At 36.1% G+C, this 20,326-nt stretch overlaps 1 protein-coding gene across 1 annotated transcript; it reads right to left on the reverse strand.

Moving 5' to 3' along the window:
- Positions 1-3,507: 3,507 nt before the first annotated feature.
- LOC145726861 (uncharacterized) lies at positions 3,508-19,141 on the reverse strand. Its single transcript, XM_081976134.1, has 3 exons — positions 14,960-19,141; positions 12,449-12,654; positions 3,508-5,459 (listed from the first exon to the last, which is right to left on the reverse strand). The coding sequence occupies exons 1-2, from the start codon at positions 18,343-18,345 to the stop codon at positions 12,597-12,599; spliced, it is 3,444 nt and encodes a 1,147-aa protein (XP_081832260.1). The 5' UTR covers positions 18,346-19,141; the 3' UTR covers positions 3,508-5,459; positions 12,449-12,596.
- Positions 19,142-20,326: the final 1,185 nt, after the last annotated feature.

Consider the following 20,326-nt stretch of genomic DNA (forward strand, 5'->3'; position numbering starts at 1 on the left):
CTTTTTATTATTACAGGAAGTACTTTCATTGTACCGGGTTTTATTTGCAAAACGTGCATTTTGTATTCACTTTATTGCGTATGGGAAATTTTGAGAATATTTAAAGCAGAAATTGACATGCTGATGACAACCAAGAATATGGTACCATATTATAACGGGTGTCAAGAAAGTCTAGAATATTGCAAATATGTCAAAAACTACTTTTTTGTTCAAACGGACGTGAAGTGAGTTTAGCAGTTTAGCGGCCGTGAAATGCACTTTTACGGCCCTACGTCCGAAAAAAAAATACAGGGAAAAAGTAAATTAACAATCACTATGTTACCGTCTACGCTTATTATTGCTTGCTGGTTACGATTTCTCTATGTGACCACTGTGTGCACCAATTTCAGCAGTACACCCATCCATATCAGTACAGCAATCTTCGTCTTCCAATTTCATTTTTGCGTAAATGAAAAAATGGAAAATATTTCTGACAATAGTCAGTCTTATTTAACGTATTTAACGTCACATCAACAATGCATAACCAGCAAACTTAACGATAAACGTCACCGTGATTGCTAGACCCATTTCTCATTTTATTTATCAAAAATTAAGAATTTCTAAATAAATATCGTTTGAACAAAACATTTTGTGTACACCTCGGCCGTGAAATAATTTTTTCGTCCTCAAGATTGTTGTCCTCGGCCGTAAGACGGCCTCGGACGCCAAACTTACCACTTCCCGCCGAAAAAAATACCATTTCACGGCCTAGGTATACAAATAACTATTATATTTCTCAAAGTTTGGGGGCAAAATGAGGTTTACCATGTATACAGGGTCAGTCACAAAGTATACCAACAAGGCTGTTTTGAAAGCTTCTAGACTAGTTGAAGAACATTTTGAAGCTTTTAGACTGTTGTACAAGCTTTTGGAAGCTTCTAAGCTGGTTCAGGAGTGTTTGGAAGCTTCTAGGCACGGTTTTGGAGTTTTCTATAGTGTTTTTAGGTTTTTTTTTAGACTTTCAGAAACATTTGGAAGGTTTTTTGGACAGAGTAAAGAGCATATTGAAGGTTCTGGGCTGTTTTAGAGGCATTTGGGAGTTTTGAACTACTCTAGGAGCATACGGAAGCTTTTAGACTGTTTTGAAAAGCTTTCAACGGCTGTAGAAGCATTTTGGAATTTCTATAGTGTTTTAAAAGCATTTGAAACCTCTTTGGACAGTTTGAAAAGCATATTGAAGGTTTTGGACTGCTTTAGAGGCATACTGACGCTTTTAGAGTTTTTTGAAATATTTCGGGAGCTTGCAGATTATTTTGGAAGGCTTTCGACTGCTTTAGAAACATTTTGGAGTTTCCATCGTGTTTTGGAAGCTTCTGAAATCTTTTTAAACTACTTCAGGAACATTTGGAAGGTTTTTGATAGATTAACCTCCATATTTAAGGTTCTGGACTGCTTTTAGAGGCATATAAAAATCTGAAACTGTTTTAAAAATTGTTGGAAGCATTTAAACTGCTCTAGAATCATACGCATGTTTTTAGGCTTTTTTTTGAGACTTTCAGAAACATTTGGAAGGTTTTTTGAACAGATTAAAGAGCATATTGAAGGTTCTGGGCTGTTTTAGAGGCATTTGGGAACTCTTAGACGATCCTAGAAATGTTTGGACGATTTTAAACTACTCTAGGAGCATACGGAAGCTTTTAAACTATTTTGAAAGCTTCTGTGCTGCTTCAAGAGCATTGTACATTACCTCAGACACCCAAACTTTGAGATATATTAAATTAGTATAGATTTCGAGATATTAGATTTAATTATGTTGGTTATGAGAAATAGAGCTAAAACTTACTAGATTATAAGGCAGAGGCAGAATATGTGAATAGGATTGTTGACCAAAAATCCGATATTGACACAATATTTACGTTGATCAGTGGCATCACAAAAAAGATCTGCTCATCTGGTACAATTCGATTACATATACATTTTTCAGTTTAGTCTAAATCTCCAAATCTAATTCTTGGATTTCTCTTCCCAACGTGTTACTTTCTAAAAGATACAAGAGAAACTTTGCAAAAAAGAAAAGAACCAAGTAACACGTTATCTATATCTGGTCGACGCCTTTCATTGTCAAAACCAGACCAGACCGTGTTAGGTCGGGTCACATACATATTGACTTGACACGTAGGCGAGAGATATTATAACACAGTCTCATTCTCATAACCATTTAGGACGGAGGCGTCCAACTTCCATCATATAAGCACTAAGATACCCTTATATTTTATTTATGGTGCCGAAAACCTGCAGGGAGTTTCGAAAAGAAGCCGAACAATAGACATACCGATACCCGGGGCAAAAAATCGTCCCCGACGGCTCTGGTTTGCATTGAATGATTAAAATAATTGCATTTACTTCACGCACCCATGGCCATCCCGACTGCGGTCTCTCACGCCCGTTTGCTGCGGTTTTGTTTTTGTTTTGGGGGCCTCCGAGTTAATTTTAAATGTCACAGATTTGTGCCGTCCCCATGTCCTGATTTAGGCAACTGTCCAGTTCCGAGTTCGATTTCATACTTTTCTAAACATGCTCAAATTCCAGTATGTTTTAATAAAAGATTTTGATGTTTTGTTCCTCTATGGTGTCCTAAAAAAAGGTGTAGATTCGGTCAAAGCTTTGAAATGTCATCAATGTCATTTTTTCTGTTTTCCTCTGACATTTATGGTCGGGTTGCCATAGGCAGAAGATGTGATATGATTTTGAACTGAATTTCTACAAAAATGTAGGATGCTTAACTCGGTCAAAAGATGATGATTTCTTTGGGTATGCAGCCATCCATAAAGCTCTGCATGCAATTCCTGCAATAGCCGGCAGGCCTTGTCTGTACACACCGCCAACAATGAGGACTCCCCGCATATTTACCATTCAAACCAGTGGCGTGCCCCAACATTGTATGATAATTTCACGGCTAAGAATCTTTAGGGATGAGTCCCTTGATAAGTCACGCCACTGTTGCGTACACATTCTTCTCTTCAGCAGTCGGCCGTATCGTGCGAGACCAAAGAAGGACTCTTGAACGCACGACTGGTTCCATTCGACTTTCGGCCTTATGGTAGGGGTCACTACGGTCACTCGGCCTTGGGTTGGGCCTTTTTATTCTGCAGGAGTTGTCTCGTTGTCAAGGACGCACTGCTGCGTGTTTGATTACGCCGTTGCCTACGTCAGTTACCTCTTTTGTTCGAGGTTATATTTCTAGTTTAGAGCTTTACTTTTAAAACATAAATAAAACCTCAAAAAGTTATATAGATTACGGAACGCCATTTTGTGCTCTAAGGTTCTACTGGTGATTATGACGTTTGAAACGTTGTCGACGTCACATTCAAAGAACCACGCTTATACAAAAATGTCCTCTTCATTTTCGCAGATTCTATCATCTCGTGCATTTAGTCGATTAAAAACTTTTATAAAACACCACACTTTTGGTGTTGGGAAATTTTGTATTTAGTACAGTACAAGACTAAAGTTAATAAAACATCAATATAAAATAATTCAATAATTTATTTTCGTATTAGATTACAGCTAAAATGATAATATCAAGCTATATCTAAAACTATAAATATTTTTCTTTGGTTTTTCCTTAATTAGAACAAACATTTCTAAAACAAATAACAGAATAAACTCAGCCAGGAGACTTGCCTTGTGGAGAATCTAGTTGGATGTTTAAGTTTCCTGAACGTATAGGCAAATAAGACGAGCAACCAAAGGCAAATTTCCTGCTCAATTGAACAGTATAATAACTAAAGCACGCTAACAGCAGCGTAAAATGTAATTTCACTAACATCAATCGCTAGTTTCGCCCTAAAAGTATAGAGAAGTAGAACTCGCTTCATTATTATTGTCTACAGTTGAAAACGTTCGGACTTACCAAAAAAAGGAATCGAACCGAAAAATATATTATAATCATATCGCGATATGTTTGTATACATCGACAGTGTTTCTCACAGATAATTTGTTAGGTAATTCATATTAATTTATTATTATTATTATTATTATTATATTAATATCATTACATATAAAGATAGTCGAATATAATAATAAGACCATAAAGCTTATTACACATCGATATATAAATCAGCCCTGGTTGTATGCATTATCATCAATTTCTCCGTGCCAATCGATAAGAGAAAAATACGTTCTTTATATAATAAATTATTCATTGGAACGGCCATATTGAATTAAGATAATACGCGACTGTATAATGATGATTATGCAGTCTTTATTTTTGACAGTTCAAACAGAACATAAAGTAAAAATCTACAAATAACAACAAGTTAGAAAAGTACATCTAAAGAACAATTTTGCTATCTAATTATATATTATCACCATCATTAACTGGTGGTCTATATGTATAACATATTCACATGGGTGACTCGGTGAGGTTTATATCAGATACATTTTTATTAGTACATACATAGTTAGGTACCATAATGAAGCTCTCGATGTTTTATCCTATACGAACCAGTTATAGTCACCCATACTTTTTTTACTCTCAAACAATTCGGATATCAATTCTCCATCAATTATGCGACTTATACAAGACTGAAACTTCACAGATTTCACCGAAAAACAATCAAAATAACAGAAACTCAAACGTTTTACAATTACTATTATTGCACTGGAATTTTGAAACATTCTGTAGTTTATGATTCAAAGCGTAAATGAACATGTATGTATTGGTTTAGAGGCAAAACTATACCCTAACATATCCTTCTTGGTCGTCTTTTGATTGATCTTGAAATAAACTGATGGTATTTAGGTCGTATGACCACGAATATTAGCCTTAGTATGTGACCTAGTTGATAATCTTTTGTATGTAGATAAGTTTTTTATAGTGTGTAGGCAGATCTACAATCGAGCTTACAGTTCGGGCAAAATCCTTGTAGATGATTAGAAAGTGTAATTATGAAGCTTTCAAATCTATGTATAGGTCTTTATACTAATGTATTTTATTAATCTTTAATCAGTTAAAGATCCTAATCAAAAGACAAACATTAAGGACTTCAAAGCTAACATTTTTACACATACTTAACCTAGTATATACAGAAATTCACATAGTAACATGTCATACAGCACTGTAAGAATATAAACCTATATATCATATAGGATCTAATCGTATTTACATACAGGTCTGTTCACAATGTCTAAAATACTTTATACATCAGGAACATTTTTTTGTTTAATAAGCGTTGGAATGTCAGTTTGAACATTATTCACACTTGAAATGGAAATTTTGTTTAAATTACAATTTCAAATGTTTAAATTCCTATAGAACTAGAGTGTGTGTATGTGTACATTTCTAGAACAAAAACGTTGGGTTACACTCACCGGATTACACTAGATTACTAGACAAGAAACATTGTTCATGAAAGACTCGATTGATTGGATCCTGAAAATTCTCGGTGATTGAGTTTCCCGTGGATAAAGTTGAGGCCCTGAAAATTGATAATTTCAAAATTAGTTTTTAACATCCTGTGTGTAAACGGTGTTTTCAACTCAAGTGTGTGCACAAGGATGACGCATTGGTTTTTAATTTAATTTTATGCTAAATAACGTCTATTGTTAAAAGCAAGCCGGTAGACGGTACACAATGGAGCCTCAATAACTGTGTTTGAAGTAGAAAGGTGCCAATTATATAGACAAAGAGTACAAAATTTGAATTAACAAAAGTTTTGTACAAATAACGTTATTTTACGAGGCTATTGACTGCTTCTTGCTCCGGGTACGTGGAGCACGACGATGTTCTGCGTCGTCTACGGTACTTTTTCCATATACCACTCTAGGACAAGTATTGATAACATATTGTTTGAATCTAGTTTATATGGAGTTTTAAATAACACTTCACACGGGAATTGGTGCGGAAGCCTAATTCATTGACCTTTTTGTGGGGACAATTAATTGGGACCTCGATAAACTGCATTGTCCATGTATTATTAATGGGTCAACGACTGAATGCAACGGGTCAATTGTAAGTCAATTCAATTGCGATGATAAAAGGATGAAATGAACTGAAAATTGGTACTAAAATGTAAACTAAAGGAAAGTGAGAGAACGTCTTTTTTACGTTAAAATTTTCTGGTTTATAGTAATAGTAGTTGATTTAACATCATGAAAAAAATCGATTATAAGCAACCAGAAACTGTTAAGTTATGGTACTCCATGGATAGTAATTAATTTTAATTAAAGCTGCTCTATCTTCAGTGTTTATTATACAGGGTGGTCCAGTTTTAAATGTCAATAATTCACCAATCCATAGCCAATTGAAAAATAAGTTGACATGCATTATGTAATTTTCCTGAAAAATGATTCCTAAGGAAAATACAGTCTTTCAAATTTCTGTTTAAAAAATCGGTTTTTTGTCATAACTGCCAAACCGTTGGAGCAATTTTGATCAAATTTGGAACACTCATTATGAAATTAATACTCATTATGAATGACGTTTGCCAAAATTCTCCAGTAGCCTAGATACAGGAAGATGGTTTTAATGTTTTTGCCTTCTACGTCTCTAGATATTTTTCAAAAATTACGTGTTTTTTTTAATTTCATTGTTTACGATGAAAAATAAATTATCTCTTATAAAATTCTGATTTGAAACTTCTTTTACGATATAATTCAATTATTACTTTCAAAGACCCAAAACTAACCCAACCCAACTTAAAAATTGTCTTGGAAACAGAAAATTCACTTAAGAAGCTTAAAAAATTTAATTGTAGCTAGTTTTCATAGTTTCCAGACAAACTGAAAGACTTTAGTTTTGAAAATTGACTGAGAAAAGATAAAAATTGATTTCAGAAGCTTAAAAATTGTGTTTGTAATCAGTTTTCATGCAAATTGAGAGACTTTAATATTGAAAATTGATTTGTATTTGTAGACATAAAAAACTACTTTTTCTAGAATTTTTTACTACAAATTCTTACATTTCAACCTTAAAAATTGACTTGAACACCAAAAAGTGACTATGAACTAATGAAAAGTAATATCAGAAGCTTAAAATTTGCATTTGAAGTAAGTTTTAATTTTTAAGACAAATTTCAATATTTTAGTTTTGAAAATAGTCTTAGATAGAGGACATTGACATTAGATTCATGAAAATTGTCTTGAAAACTAACTTTTCTTGCTTTTAATTTTCTCAGAATTCTGGACTATTTTTAGTGTTTCAAAACTGCTTTCAGCTTGGAAAATCGAGTTTCAAGACTATCTTTACCAAGTTATTGACACAGCAAACTTAAAAAACAATTTTCACATTCTTCATTCTTCTAAAATGGCATTCCAAGCTTTGTCACTATTAAATTGACTTCTAGACACCTCAGTGCTAAACATTTTTTGACTTTGGTCTAAAAGCCAGTTTGTACGCTGTCCATAGTCTTGAAAATGTTATTTCAAGCTTCTTCAGTATTAAATTGACTTCTACACTCATAGGTGCAATAAATTGTAGCATCTTTAAGAAATTCAGACTGTTTTTAGTGCTTTTAAAGACTGAAAAATCGAGTTTAAGACTATTTCCAAAAGTCAAGTTTCTTCAGTAATAAAAGTAAACAATTTTGGTATCAAATGCTACGATATTAGTCTTGAGAACTAATTTTTAGAAATGAAATAGTCCTGTTTCCAGTCCCGAAAATTGAGTTGTACACCAATTGAAGTTCTGAAAGTAAACTTTTGGACTCTCTTTAGTCCTAGTAAAGGCAGTTCTAGCTTTAAAAGTCAACTTTTAGATTATCTTTAGAAGTAAAAAATGAGTTTCATGCACAATACAATCTTTGTCTTGATTTCCGGACTGTTTTTAGTTCTTGAAATCCAGTTTCAGACACTCGACCAGGATGGCAGTTTGAGAAAACAAATTATAAGACTATTCCTAGTAGTAAATAGCAAGTTTTTAGACTATTCGGTACAAATTTGAACTCACACAAGTCTTGAATGTTCAGTTTTACACTATGAAACGATTTTTTAAATTGAAATTTGAAGGACTGTAGATTCCTTAGGAAATGTTTTTCAGAAAAATTACATAATGCAAGTCAACTTATTTTTTGATTGGCTATCGAATGGTGAATTATTGACACTTAAAACTGGACCACCATGTAGAGAACGCGTATTACACCCGAAATACTCATTCGAGTAAAATTTGCTATGAATGGCAAAAGCAAAGACGGATAAACTTTCCCGCCACAACTCCCGGAGTCCAGAACAATTGACGATCGTCCGACCGCAATTTCCAGTGTCAGTGCGGTATTGATCTTCCCAGGTCGATACTCCGTGGAGAAAATTACAGCGAACCATTTACGTTCTCTCTCTCTCATTGTGTGTCAAATGGAAGAAATGCGTTATTAAATGGGCGACGTTGCCAAATTTTCCGAACCTTTAACCTACATTCCCGGGGTTAAATTTGGAAGAGCTTCATGCAGGACAGGCTGAATTAAGAATTGATTGATTTCTATGAATTGCATTGTGCGCTGTAAATTCTTAAGTCGCGATTTTTCTTTGGTCGACTGCGATTTGAATCTTGATAAGGTAGGTAGGTCTTTCAACTCGTTTCCGAGATATTAATCTGTTTTGTGTGGGAGTCGGCCGGCCAATGGCGACGGTTTTCCAGCGAAAAACGTGATGAAGTAGCGGAGATTAAGCTTCCTTTTGAAGAATCGCAGTGAAAGCCAGTGGCGCCCCCGCAACCTCACACAGTGGCGCTCCCTCCCCGCCTTGCTCTTAGAGCTTTGAACTTTTCCGTTTCATGAAACTCAAGCGGAAAAATGTTGAGGAAAAATCGAGTGTCAGCTGGTCGGGCAGGAAGAAGTTTACGTTCACGGTTCATTCGCGATCACGATGAACAGATTGCGTCATTCACGCATTAAATTGCTTAAACATGCTGAGAATTCTTGGTATTGCCTGGTCAATGGCTCTACAGATGTAATAAGCTACTGTTTTACACTACTGTGAACCGCCAATTTTTTGCAGCCTTATAAAACCGGTTATTACTGAAAAATAATCCAAAGTAGGCAGAACAAAATAGTATGACTAGATTAATGGCAAAATATAATGTCCGGTTTATTAATTTTTAATTTCTATTTTTTACCAACTATTTACTAAGATATATAATTAATTAAAAAGGATAATTATAACTAATTTTATTGTTTCAGATAACTTAATGTTTGTCCAACTTCAGCAAGCTTAAGGCGTCATTATACTGCGTGTTTTTCGTTCCAGTTGTCCCAGTATGATTTAACCCAAAATTGCATTCTGCCTACTATATGGAATCAAGATTTTGTTGTGAGATGTCCATTTTGTTTTACACAACCTCTCTGTTATATCAGTGACACTACTCTTTACTTATTATATACAGACACGCAGGTCATTTATTAAGGTTACATTGCAGTTATCAATCTATCAACAGGTTTTTTATATCCAGTGAGCACTAAGATGTCCTGATTTTAATCTTTACGTTTTTATGCCTTTTTTATGCAGAATTTTTTCTTGAAATTTTAATCACAACGTGGTGTACTGTACTGTAACGCTGTTTTTTAAAAGGAAAATTGACTAACGTCCGTCAGGATTAAACCAGGACGGAGAGAGATACTTTCCCAATATTGCTGGCAGGGTCACAAGTTCGGCGATTCTATTTTAAACTCGAACCCGAAACACTTCAGGCCACAATGTATTTATCGGAGAATCGCGTTTTTCCTGTTCCGGATCGCGTCTGTATCAATGTCCTCCACATTCACATGCAAATTCATCTATTTAAACGTCGATCATTCAGTTCGACAATGAAAAGAAAAGGGTTACATTAAACGTGGCTTTAAATGAATATTTGTGCTGTCAAACTTGCTTTTGTACAGTTTCCGGTTTGTTTAAGCTATCCACATGAAAAGTACAGGGGAAAAGATATCAGAGTCCGTTTTTGACAAAAATTGGGATAACATTGGGAACGCTTTGCAACACAAAAACGATCAAAGTCCGAGCTGTCTTTCATATAAACTGAATAAAAATCTTGAAGACAAATACATATTTTGACGAGAACTGAAATTTTCATTTTCAAAAAAAGAAGTATAGTATTTTTAATTTTCCCATTTGTAAAAAAATCAGTGTCAAGGACTCTGATCATTCTTGCAATGATATTTACTAGGATATGAGAAAGACCTGTCAAACTAAATTTATAACAAAATAGTTATGTACAATGTCAAAGCTAAAAATAGTTTTAAATAGTAAATTTAATCTGAGTCTGTAAACTTTGTTTTTCTTATTCCCACAAAAATGTCCTTCCTAACTCTCAACTATTTTCCCCTGTTTTCTTCATAACTTATTGCATGCTAGTTTCAGCCAAATAGGCTTCTTAAAATTCATCACTAACGGCATATAACGTTTTTTTTTGTTGTGGTTAACTTTAGAGATTTGTGAGAAATGAAGCAATAAATTAGAGGTTTATTTGACATTTTAGCGCAAATTGAGTTCTTTGAATCAAAGTTTGTTGAGGTTATGAAAACTTTGACAGTGGTTAGATGAAACTTAACTCCATCCTAGCTAGTCAGCTAAATTGGTATTTTCAAAAACCTGTCAACTTGTAGATTTGTACTGAATATCAGCTATAGCAAGACAATGGCCCCATCAATAAGAACACATCGATTAGCAATTGCTAGACAATTTTCTTCTGAATGCATTGAAATAAATCGATTACTAATACAAAAAAGCTAATTATGCTTATTACTGACATGTACTGTCGGCGTAGAAAGACTACATTATGTTACTAGTACAATAATGAATTTTTTATTGTTATACTACACCATTTACACATGTAGTTTAGAAAGCGTCAGTTGAATTTTAGAAACCATAAGATGGATTTAAAAAATATCACTTGTATTTCAGAAAAGGTACTTTCAATTTTAGAATAATAACTTTGATTTTCGAAATTGCAATTTGTATTTCAGATTAGTCACTTGTATTATAGAAAAGAGCAGTTGGATTTTAGACATGGTCATTTGTAATTTGGAAAATTAAAGTTGAGCAAAAAAAATTAATTAAGTAAAAAAAGTAAATAGTTTAACGAATATTTTTGATAACATTGTGGTTTAAGCAGTTCAATGAAAAATCAATTTATCTCGAAAACAGTTTATTTTATCGAAGTAAAGAAAGAGTACAATTTTTCGATAAAAATGTCAAGAGTATATACATTAATGGCGTTTGCAGCTGAAAATAATGGCAGCTGTCAAAGTTTAAGCAAATTGTGTCTTAGGTCCAGTTAGTTCCTGCCTTTCGAAGACGAGATACCTGGTTTTCATGTCAAATAGAAACAATCTTTCAATACAACATTAAACCCAATAATCCTTACAATATACAAAGTGTTTCAAAAGTTACGGCCAAAAACGTTAATTGGCAGGCAGTTCTTTGGGGCTTGATATTTCCCTTGGGAATGACTTTAAAAAAAATTATATGAACAAATCGTATTATTTTGACCTCTCCTGCATGCCCCCGAGAGATTGTCATATAGTTATGGGACACCCTGTATATTTTATATAAATTAATACTCCCGATAGGCGGTTTTTTTTGCTTAAACTGATATTAAAAAAAAACAATGAACTAATAACCACATAGAAACACAAAAAAATCTGAAATTGAAATATAGCGTACAAGTGACCTTTTCTGAAATACAAGTCAAATCCAACTTATATTTTTAAAATCCAAGTGATATTTTCTACACTACATGTGTAAATGGTGTAGTAAATAAATAATGTCAATATTGTCATTTTTGACGCATGATGAATGGGTTTGCGTGACATTGACATTTTGAGTTTATTGAGGTTTTGGCGAAGAAAATTAGGTTGTGGTTGTTACAATCAATCTGTGGATCTTCTGCAATTTGAACTAAAAAATGCTTGAACAAATTTTTTATATGTTACACGGGAGTAGAATGCGATAATTGTGCTTCGCTCAGTTGTCAATCTGTTTTGTTCAATCTTCTGAGCTCAGCCAATCGCCTCTTTCTACTCCTAGTAACATAGTATACTATTTGCTCATCAAATTTAAAATCTGATCCGGCCATCCACTGTGATGTCTAAGCCAAACATTTTTAAATTTTCAGTTGTTCATAGTTACGAAATCGAAAGATCAAAAAGCAGTTCAATGACTGTTGTGTCATGTTTAGAGAAACAATGATCGATTGTCGGTCTTGAGGCTCCGCACCAAAAGAAACCCATTAGCAGTGAAACGATTTAAAAGATAAATATAACGGCTTCTAATATGTGTAATTTATTACTTAGCAGTATTCAATTGACTGTTAATTTCGCTTTTAAGGCATCTTTGAAGCGAAATGGGAACGATGATGTATCGAGTGTGCCGATGCGCCTCGTAAATATCCAGAGAATGGTGTATTTGTCGGTATCAAAGCGTCTTTTTGATGTTCAGCAAGTTCAGGATTTACTTTAAAGTTAAGTTAAACACTCACCTACTTTGACGTCATTTAGCCGTCATTATTTGGAAAAGAACGAATCGAAATCGAACCCTGTAAAAGTTGGCTCCAGGCTGTTAGACCTGGATAGATTCGGTTGGTGACCACCCCTCCAAAGGTTGCCCTTTGGAGGTTGGAGCCTGTGTTATTCACCCATGGCTGCTAGGGATGGTAAAGGCCAGGAACTGTAGCCTTTGTTTTGACTGCAAAACAAAATTTATTAAAAGACAGAGAAATTTAACGTGTTAAGAACAAGTCAATCCCGTATGACTTTTTTGCGTGATCCGAACGGAACACGTTCGATGTCGTGCTTCGAAATCGTTTTGTCAGATAAGCAAACACGTTTTAATTGTAAAAGGTTATACACATAATAAATTAATTTATACGCAAAAGTAGCGCATTACGAGCAATTAAAGCAGTACTTTTAGATTAAGATAAAATTGGAAGCGAATTCCGTATGCTCGAGACGCTTGTTTGGCAATCCAATATGTAGAACGAATGACAAATTGGACTACTTTTTTGGTACAAACCTTAATCCACGACCTTAATTCGTTGCAAAAATTACTGGTGCATTTTTTTTGGGTCCAGATTCAGGTCTCATTGATTACGTTATTCAACTGTACAGGGTGCTGCATTTTCGATGGTTTTACGGGGTACAGAGAAAACGGTAATAGATAGAAAAAAAGTAGCATACGTGTTCTGATCTCTTTTTCTGAGCTGAGACGACTGGCGAAAAGTGGGCGGCGCAAACTTCTTTTGTTTCAAAGATACGGGGAGCTTTTGAAAATTGGTCATTTTGGAACCTCCTCTGTATTTCATTTGCTATTAAAGTTATCAAAAAAGGAAAAACGGTTTCCGGTAGAAGTTTTGACGTAGAATCCAATGGCGTAGTCAGTTTTTTTCTATTACGTTTAGTTTCTGACATATGACAGTAAGTTATATTTTTTTAAATGGAACACCCTATATATTTTTAGTTCATTAAATTCTGTTGATTTTTACTTTTTCAACGGTGTATTAAAACATATAAGTTTGTAGAGGTTAATTCTGTTATTTTAAAAAAAGACCTTTGCTAAGCTAAAAAAAGGCCAATATCTAAAATACCAAACAAAATCGGAAATCATATAAATTAACACATCAGAAAATTAAACATTTTTAATAAATCTTATTAAAAATCTAAGTTACAAACAGTTTTACCGTCACTTTAATAAGAAAACTGGCCATTTCTATTTTCTACTATTTTTAAGGTGGAAGTTGAAAAAACTGTTTATAAACGACATGTAACATGTTAATATGAACATAGTCAAATTTTGTTTCGACTGTGGGTATTTTTATACATATTATTTAGCACTTTTTTGTTAAGGAAACGCTTTTTTTCTAATTACTAAGATTAACGTTTACAAACTTATATGTTTTAATACACCGTTGAAAAAGTAAAAATCAATAGAATTAAATGAACTAAAAATATATAGGGTGTTCCATTTAAAAAAATATAACTTATTGTAATATGTCAGAAACTAAACGTAATAGAAAAAAACTGACTACGCCATTGGATTCTACGTCAAATCTTCTACCGGAAACCGCTTTTCCTTTTTTGATAACTTTAATAGCAAATGAAATACAGAGGAGGTTCCAAAATGACCAATTTTCAAAAGCTCCCCGTATCTTTGAAACAAAAGAAGTTTTCGCCGCCCACTTTTCGCCAGTCGTCTCAGCTCAGAAAAAGAGATCAGAACATGTATGCTACTTTTTTTCTATCTATTACGGTTTTCTCTGTACCCCGTAAAACCATCGAAAATGCAGCACCCTGTACACGTAATCATAATAACAGTCAAATCACGTAATAAAAATGTTTTTAAATACCTATTTATCGATATCTCATTAAATTATTTGTTTCAATATTTGTGTTATGTTATTGATTTTAAGGTTATTATGTAAGAATCAGCTTCTATTGTTCACATCGTTCGCTTTCTTAAGTATATAAAAAAATATAGAATATTGATTTGGCTAGCCAATTTTGAAATATTTAAATTTTTCATAACTTTACTTCTTGTAGATATGCCCTCTTCTAAATGTAACCAACAATTTTTAGCACATTTTACGTCCACCCTGTATATATTTAAATTTCATGATGATTTCATGTCAATGTGTGAGTCACATAAATCAGATTTTGTGGTCCAAAGTTTTATAAAAAATGAATAAAACAAATGCAAATAAACATGTTATTAGCAGAAAACAACCTTGTAAACTTATTTGATTTGTTTACATTAGTAGCGGAAGTATTTAAAGGATTACATAATCGTAATATGAGGGACAAAATAATTTGATATATACCAGATCTTAAAATTCGGGTGCGGTTTTCTCTGTAAATTCTCTTTATAGTAAAGTAAAGAGTAAGTACTTAAAATCTGTTTATTGTACCTATTAAGTGTAACATTTTTTTATTTGCCAGAACCGATAAAACAGAAAATTCCATTTCACATGTAAATCTAACCTAGTAAACGAACTCACCTCCCAAATAGTGGATGCCATAATTGCGCATGACCATCCTGCATATTGTCTTCCGTGGTGCTTCCCACTTCGGGAACGTCTTCGACCAAACTCCTCGACGACGACACCAATCCATTGGACTTCGCCCCGGACGCTTTTGGTCGTCCTGGCACATTCTGCACCCCCGACAAGTCCATGGGCGCCGACACACCACCCTGTTTCATCACTTCACCTGATTTGGACGTCTCGTGCGTCAAAAATCCGTAATTTCCGACCGTCTGAGATTTCTTTCCCATTGATCCGTTTTGCATCATTAACTGTTGCTGATATATTTGCTGCTGATGCTGTCGCAACAACTTTTGCTGCTGTATCTGCTGCATCTTTTGATGTTCCTGCATCATCTGCTGGTGCATTCGTTTTTCTTGGTCCGCAAATTGTGGAAACCCCTCCTTATTTTTTTTCTGCATGACAGATGGACTTAGTTGTTGATTATTGTGCCTACTACTGGGACTTATGTTGTTTTTATGACTGAAAGGATTAAACTGGGTGTCCACGGACAGATTGTTGGTATTACCTGGAGGAAATCCCCCTAATCCGAGATAAGGATTCTGCCAACTAGACTGATTATTGTTGAAAGATGGGTGAACCATCGCAGGAGTTTTGACTGCTGAAGGAGTCGTAAATTTATTGCTTTGATGCGTATGATGGTGAGTTTTCTTTTGTTGAGGTGCTGCAGGCCTTTGCGGCATGTTTGAGTTGTTTTTAAGAAGACTGGCTTGCATCATAGCTTCTTGCCACATTGACAATTCTATAGGATTGTTAAACCCTAAAGGTGGCAGTGGTGGAAAACCTAATGGAGAGGGCATTTTATTACCTAGCATCATCTGCAAACTCGGATGAAGCTCCCCTAGTTGGTTGTGCATATATGGCATTGAAGATGCTGCGTAGAGGGCTTGTAATAATTCGTTGTGGTTGGAGTAGTTGTTCAGCGCTTCAAAAGGATTAGGAAATCCACTCCAAAATAACGGGTTGAAAGCTGCTTCATTAGCTGCATCTATATCATTAGCCAAGGTGGTTTTGTTACTGTCCGAAGCCGGTTTATTTGAATTTTCTGGTGGGACTTTCCTTTTATGACTTGCTGAATCGTTATGGTTGTTGTTTAGTTCACTGTGTGTTTTGTTTGAATGTTTATTATGGGACAACTTTTCTGAAGATATAACATTCTTTTTCGATTGCAGTGAACTTTTAATAGCTGCCAGCAGCTTATCTTTGTACACTACAAGAATATCATCCAGTGGTACGTTTTTGCTAGAATGTCCACTTAAAATCTTTAAAATTTCCCTTCTAGGATGTTTCAATAAATCTGGAAACACGTCTTTGGGTACCATTAAAGGATTTGGTATGTCAATTTCTAAGAGCAGTTGTTTGAATTCAACCAACGGATCTTCCGTTTCACTTGAGGCGTTGAGTAAACTCAACAACCTAGGAGTGTCTTGCAGAATAGCTTTGTCCGTTGGTTTCTTAGAGTGTTGCTCTAACAATAGCCCACCCACGTCTTTGTCCAGCAAGTTCTTTAAGGTGATATCATCATTTTCTTTGAGTTTCTTTGCTGGTGGTTCACCATTTGAGCTAGGGTCCACAATTTCTTGTGAACACGTCACAGTTGGACTGGCTGATTTACGGCATTGCTGACCAAGATCTAGGGGTTCTTTGGATTTGTTAAGTTCTGAAGCATTTGAAGCGGTTTTGGTTGCTAGTAAAGACTCCAGAAATATAGATCTAGGTTTAGACATTGTGGTGGTAGTGACTATGTCTGGAGATGCTGGCACTGCTGGGATTCCACTGGGTTGTGGCGATTGTATCGCTTCGGAGTTTTGTGAAGCTGGACGCGGTGGTTGCATTTTGGGTGAAGGCTCCCTTTTCCGTATACATAAGTCTGTAGGGCCTGAATCTTGATCCTCTTTTGGTGGAAGTTTACTTTTTAAAGAAAGATCTAAGCAGATGCCTTCATCACCTGGACTTGGAGGTTGTTGTTCTGAGATTGACGGTTCTGCCTCTGCAACTTCGTTTTCTATATGGGGTTCCGCATCATAATGAGGACTTTCTGGCTCAGATTCTTTTGTTTGTTCGTTTTGTTGTTGGGGGTCGGGTTGTTGAACTTCTTCTTTCTGATGTTGAGGTTTTTCAGGTGGCTCGAGTTTGCATTGTAATTCCTCTGGAGGTTGATTGTTTTCGAGAATTGTGTTTTCTGTCTCTGTAGGTTCTGAGTTTGTACCCAGACTTTCTTGTTTCACTTCCACTTCCAGCTGGTCTTCGTTTGAAGTTTTGGAAATGTTTTCATTCTTTGAAGTGTTACCATCACCCGTAACACCAGTATTTTCTTCTTCCTCTTCGTCGTCAAATGGTTGAAACTTACATGTGGTGTCATCTTCATCATCGAAGGCACTTTCCGATCCAAAGCCATGCGGGCTTTGCAAGGACTGTTCTAATCTGGATAAAATGTCATTCATAGACATTTCATCATCGTCATTATAACTGCACTCTTCGGATTTCTCCTCAGAATTTGTGGTTAAGTCCTCATGCAACTCATGGCTGATGTTAGATTTGTCCGTGCTGGTTTCCGGGTTCGTGCTCCAGTTTCCCGATTGCATATGCTGTTTGAGCTCGAGCTCCGCCACTGCCAGTAAGTTGTCGAGCGGCGTGACGTCACACACTTTATCGGGCGTGCTGCACTCTGAAGTCGTGCGCGCAAACTCTTGCTCTGAGGCAATGTTTACACTATTTTCTAAATTTTCGGATGAGGGTATCCTCTTAATTTGTATGGTATGGGACGGCAAAAGAGACTCAATGTTTACACTTTCAGAGGTGACCCACGAGGGTTCCGATTCGGGAAATTGCACGGAGGTGGATTGGTGGGATTTGGGTTTTTTGGATTTTCGTTTGTGATGGTGATGGCGGTGATGATGGTGGGGCGGTGGAGTGACGTCGGTTTGATCGGCTGCTAGCGGCTGTTCCTCAGCCGACGCCCGAGGGGCGGCCAGCATCTCGGTGCGCGGGATGGCACGCCAACCGTGGGCCGTTTTCGTCAACAGAATCCGGTTCCGTTTGTCGTAATCCTCGCATTTCACGTCCACGATGCGCGTATTTTCTTGCCGGACCCACACGAAAATAGGGTTAACACGGGGTGGTCGATCTAAAGCGGGCGACGAGCTACGACTCTGTTTACAAGAAGCCCGGCGGCGGCGGTGGCGGCGTCGGCCAGGGGCGGCTGAAGCGCGCGCTTCCGTACAACGTGACCCCACTCCCTCATCGATCGATTCTGTTCGTCGGCGGGGTCGCCCTGGGCGTCGGGACAGGGCGGCCAGGGGGATCAAACCCGGCACGGGAGGCCGAGGCCCGCCGCTCATGGAATGACGACCGATGGATGTTGATTTTCTTGCATTCGATGCACTTGTTCACTACACGTACACTTGGAGCACTCTTTACCGTCCTCGAATCGTATACAGGACGATCGTCAACATACGAACACAAACTTGAAAGCGAGTCGGGAACTGACAGACTGGTCTGATAGTCTGATATTTGCCTAGAGTTTGTTGGCCCGGGGGCGTGGTCTCACCGACCCTACCTAAGTTCTAGGGTCCGCCCTTGATGCGCGAGGAACACATTTTTTGATCCATACCCGACATGCGGTTCCCTCTGGTTTCGGTGAACGCTACTACCAACAACCACAAACTGATGAAGTGTAACCTTGAGCTTCAACTTTGTGGTTGGTCAAAGACTTGAGGGGGTGTGACAGGCTCTGCACAACTCGTCTCTTCTACTTGGTTTGCTAACTGTTACATGGCAATGCCAATTTTCTACCTAAATCACAGTCGTAAAGTTATAATAAATAATTCAAAATCAAATCTTACTGGTATTTATATATTCTTTATACTGTGTACAATGATGCGGTATCGCTTTGTAAATGCCAATACAGTATCAAGATAAAACCACCAGCACACACACATTTTCTGCTTAGAGGATTTTTACAAGTTGCGACCATACCATTTTACAGGTCTAGAAGATAGTTCTGGGACTGAAAAGTTAATACTGAACACCTTGATGGTTTTTAAAAAAAATTAATGTTGTCATACATCATTGTGTATAATAGATAAACATACACTTTGTATTGGTATGACTAATTTTCAATTTTGCATACCTGCCTAATTGCAGTATTAATTATCTTTGAGAGTTCTTAGAACAGATAATAAGTAGTGTAAACAATGGAAACTAGTCGGGATTATGACTTTTCGAATGATAAAGGTAGAAGACACATTATTCTCTCGATTGTTACAGAAAAATTAAATTTAAATATACCTTATTTTACCAGAAACAGATGATTATTTAGACTCGAAGCAATATTTTGTTTGTTTCTTCTTTCACCACAATTTGATAAACATTTCCAGACTAATTAAAAAATAACCTATCCCCAATAATTTTTCAACTACGTTTGGCAGCGTTGCTTTAACGCTCTTCCAACCTTTATCCAGAATAAAAGAACCAATTTTAACGGATCAGCAAATAGAGCCCAAAAATTAAAGATCGTTCCGTTTTTTCTAAATTAAAACTCGGTCGGCGTCTTTTTCGGTTTCAGGAAAAGTTGATTAATGCCTCCAAAGCTCCAGTCAGGCTTTAATTAAACTTCCCTTTCAACCTTTTTATACCTATATTATTTTCCATAATGTGGGAGCGGTTTTTTTTGCTTTTTTATACGGAAAACATTTCGAAACTCAAAACATACGTATCACAAAAAGGGATTTATCATTGTTCCCGTGTCGTACGCATACAAAACTACTTATAAAGCCAGGATAAACACAAAACCTTTTGCCAGACGTTAATTTTATTTTGCTTACATTTACATTCCAGACATACGTTCCATGTAATTACACGTATAGTCTTGTTGCGTCGAACACGTCTGGAGTTTAGCTCTAAAAGGGCCGGGAGAGGGTCAAATTAACTCCCGAAATGTTACACGCATACACTTACATCAGACGTTTCAGATAATGACGATTGTCTAAACAAAGGGAGCGACAATGTTATTCCCTTTTAGTCTATATAAATGATTTAGAGGGAATTTCAAAATTACCCGTCAGTTAATCGTGAGCTCGACATTGTGTTAATTCTTCTTCGGGGAATCCGGGGGCAATTAGCGTTACTCTACAGCCCTGGCGCAAAAAAAGAGCCCCAGACGCTCGTTGGCGAGCCAAATGAAACGCAAACATAACTTAAACTCGAGTTACCTTTTGCGGTGTTTATTGGGCTTTTGGGGGCCGTTTGGGGAGCTTCTAAGACAACTCGAGGTCTTTGGATGATGGCTCACGTAGTGGATTTATGGGACGTAGGAATAAT

The sequence above is a fragment of the Ips typographus genome, linkage group LG3, assembly GCF_016097725.1.
Source record: "Ips typographus isolate SLU linkage group LG3, UJ_Ityp_2.0, whole genome shotgun sequence".
NCBI classification, from domain to species: Eukaryota; Metazoa; Arthropoda; class Insecta; order Coleoptera; family Curculionidae; genus Ips; species Ips typographus.

Excerpts from the sequence above, each read along its gene's own strand:
- LOC145726861 (XM_081976134.1), bottom strand. The coding sequence starts at position 18,345 with ATGAGCGGCGGGCCTCGGCCTCCCGTGCCGGGTTTGATCCCCCTGGCC. Across the intron at positions 12,655-14,959 it reads TGGCATCCACTATTTGGGAG|TCAAAACAAAGGCTACAGTT; the intron begins GTGAGTTCGTTT and ends TTTGTTTTGCAG.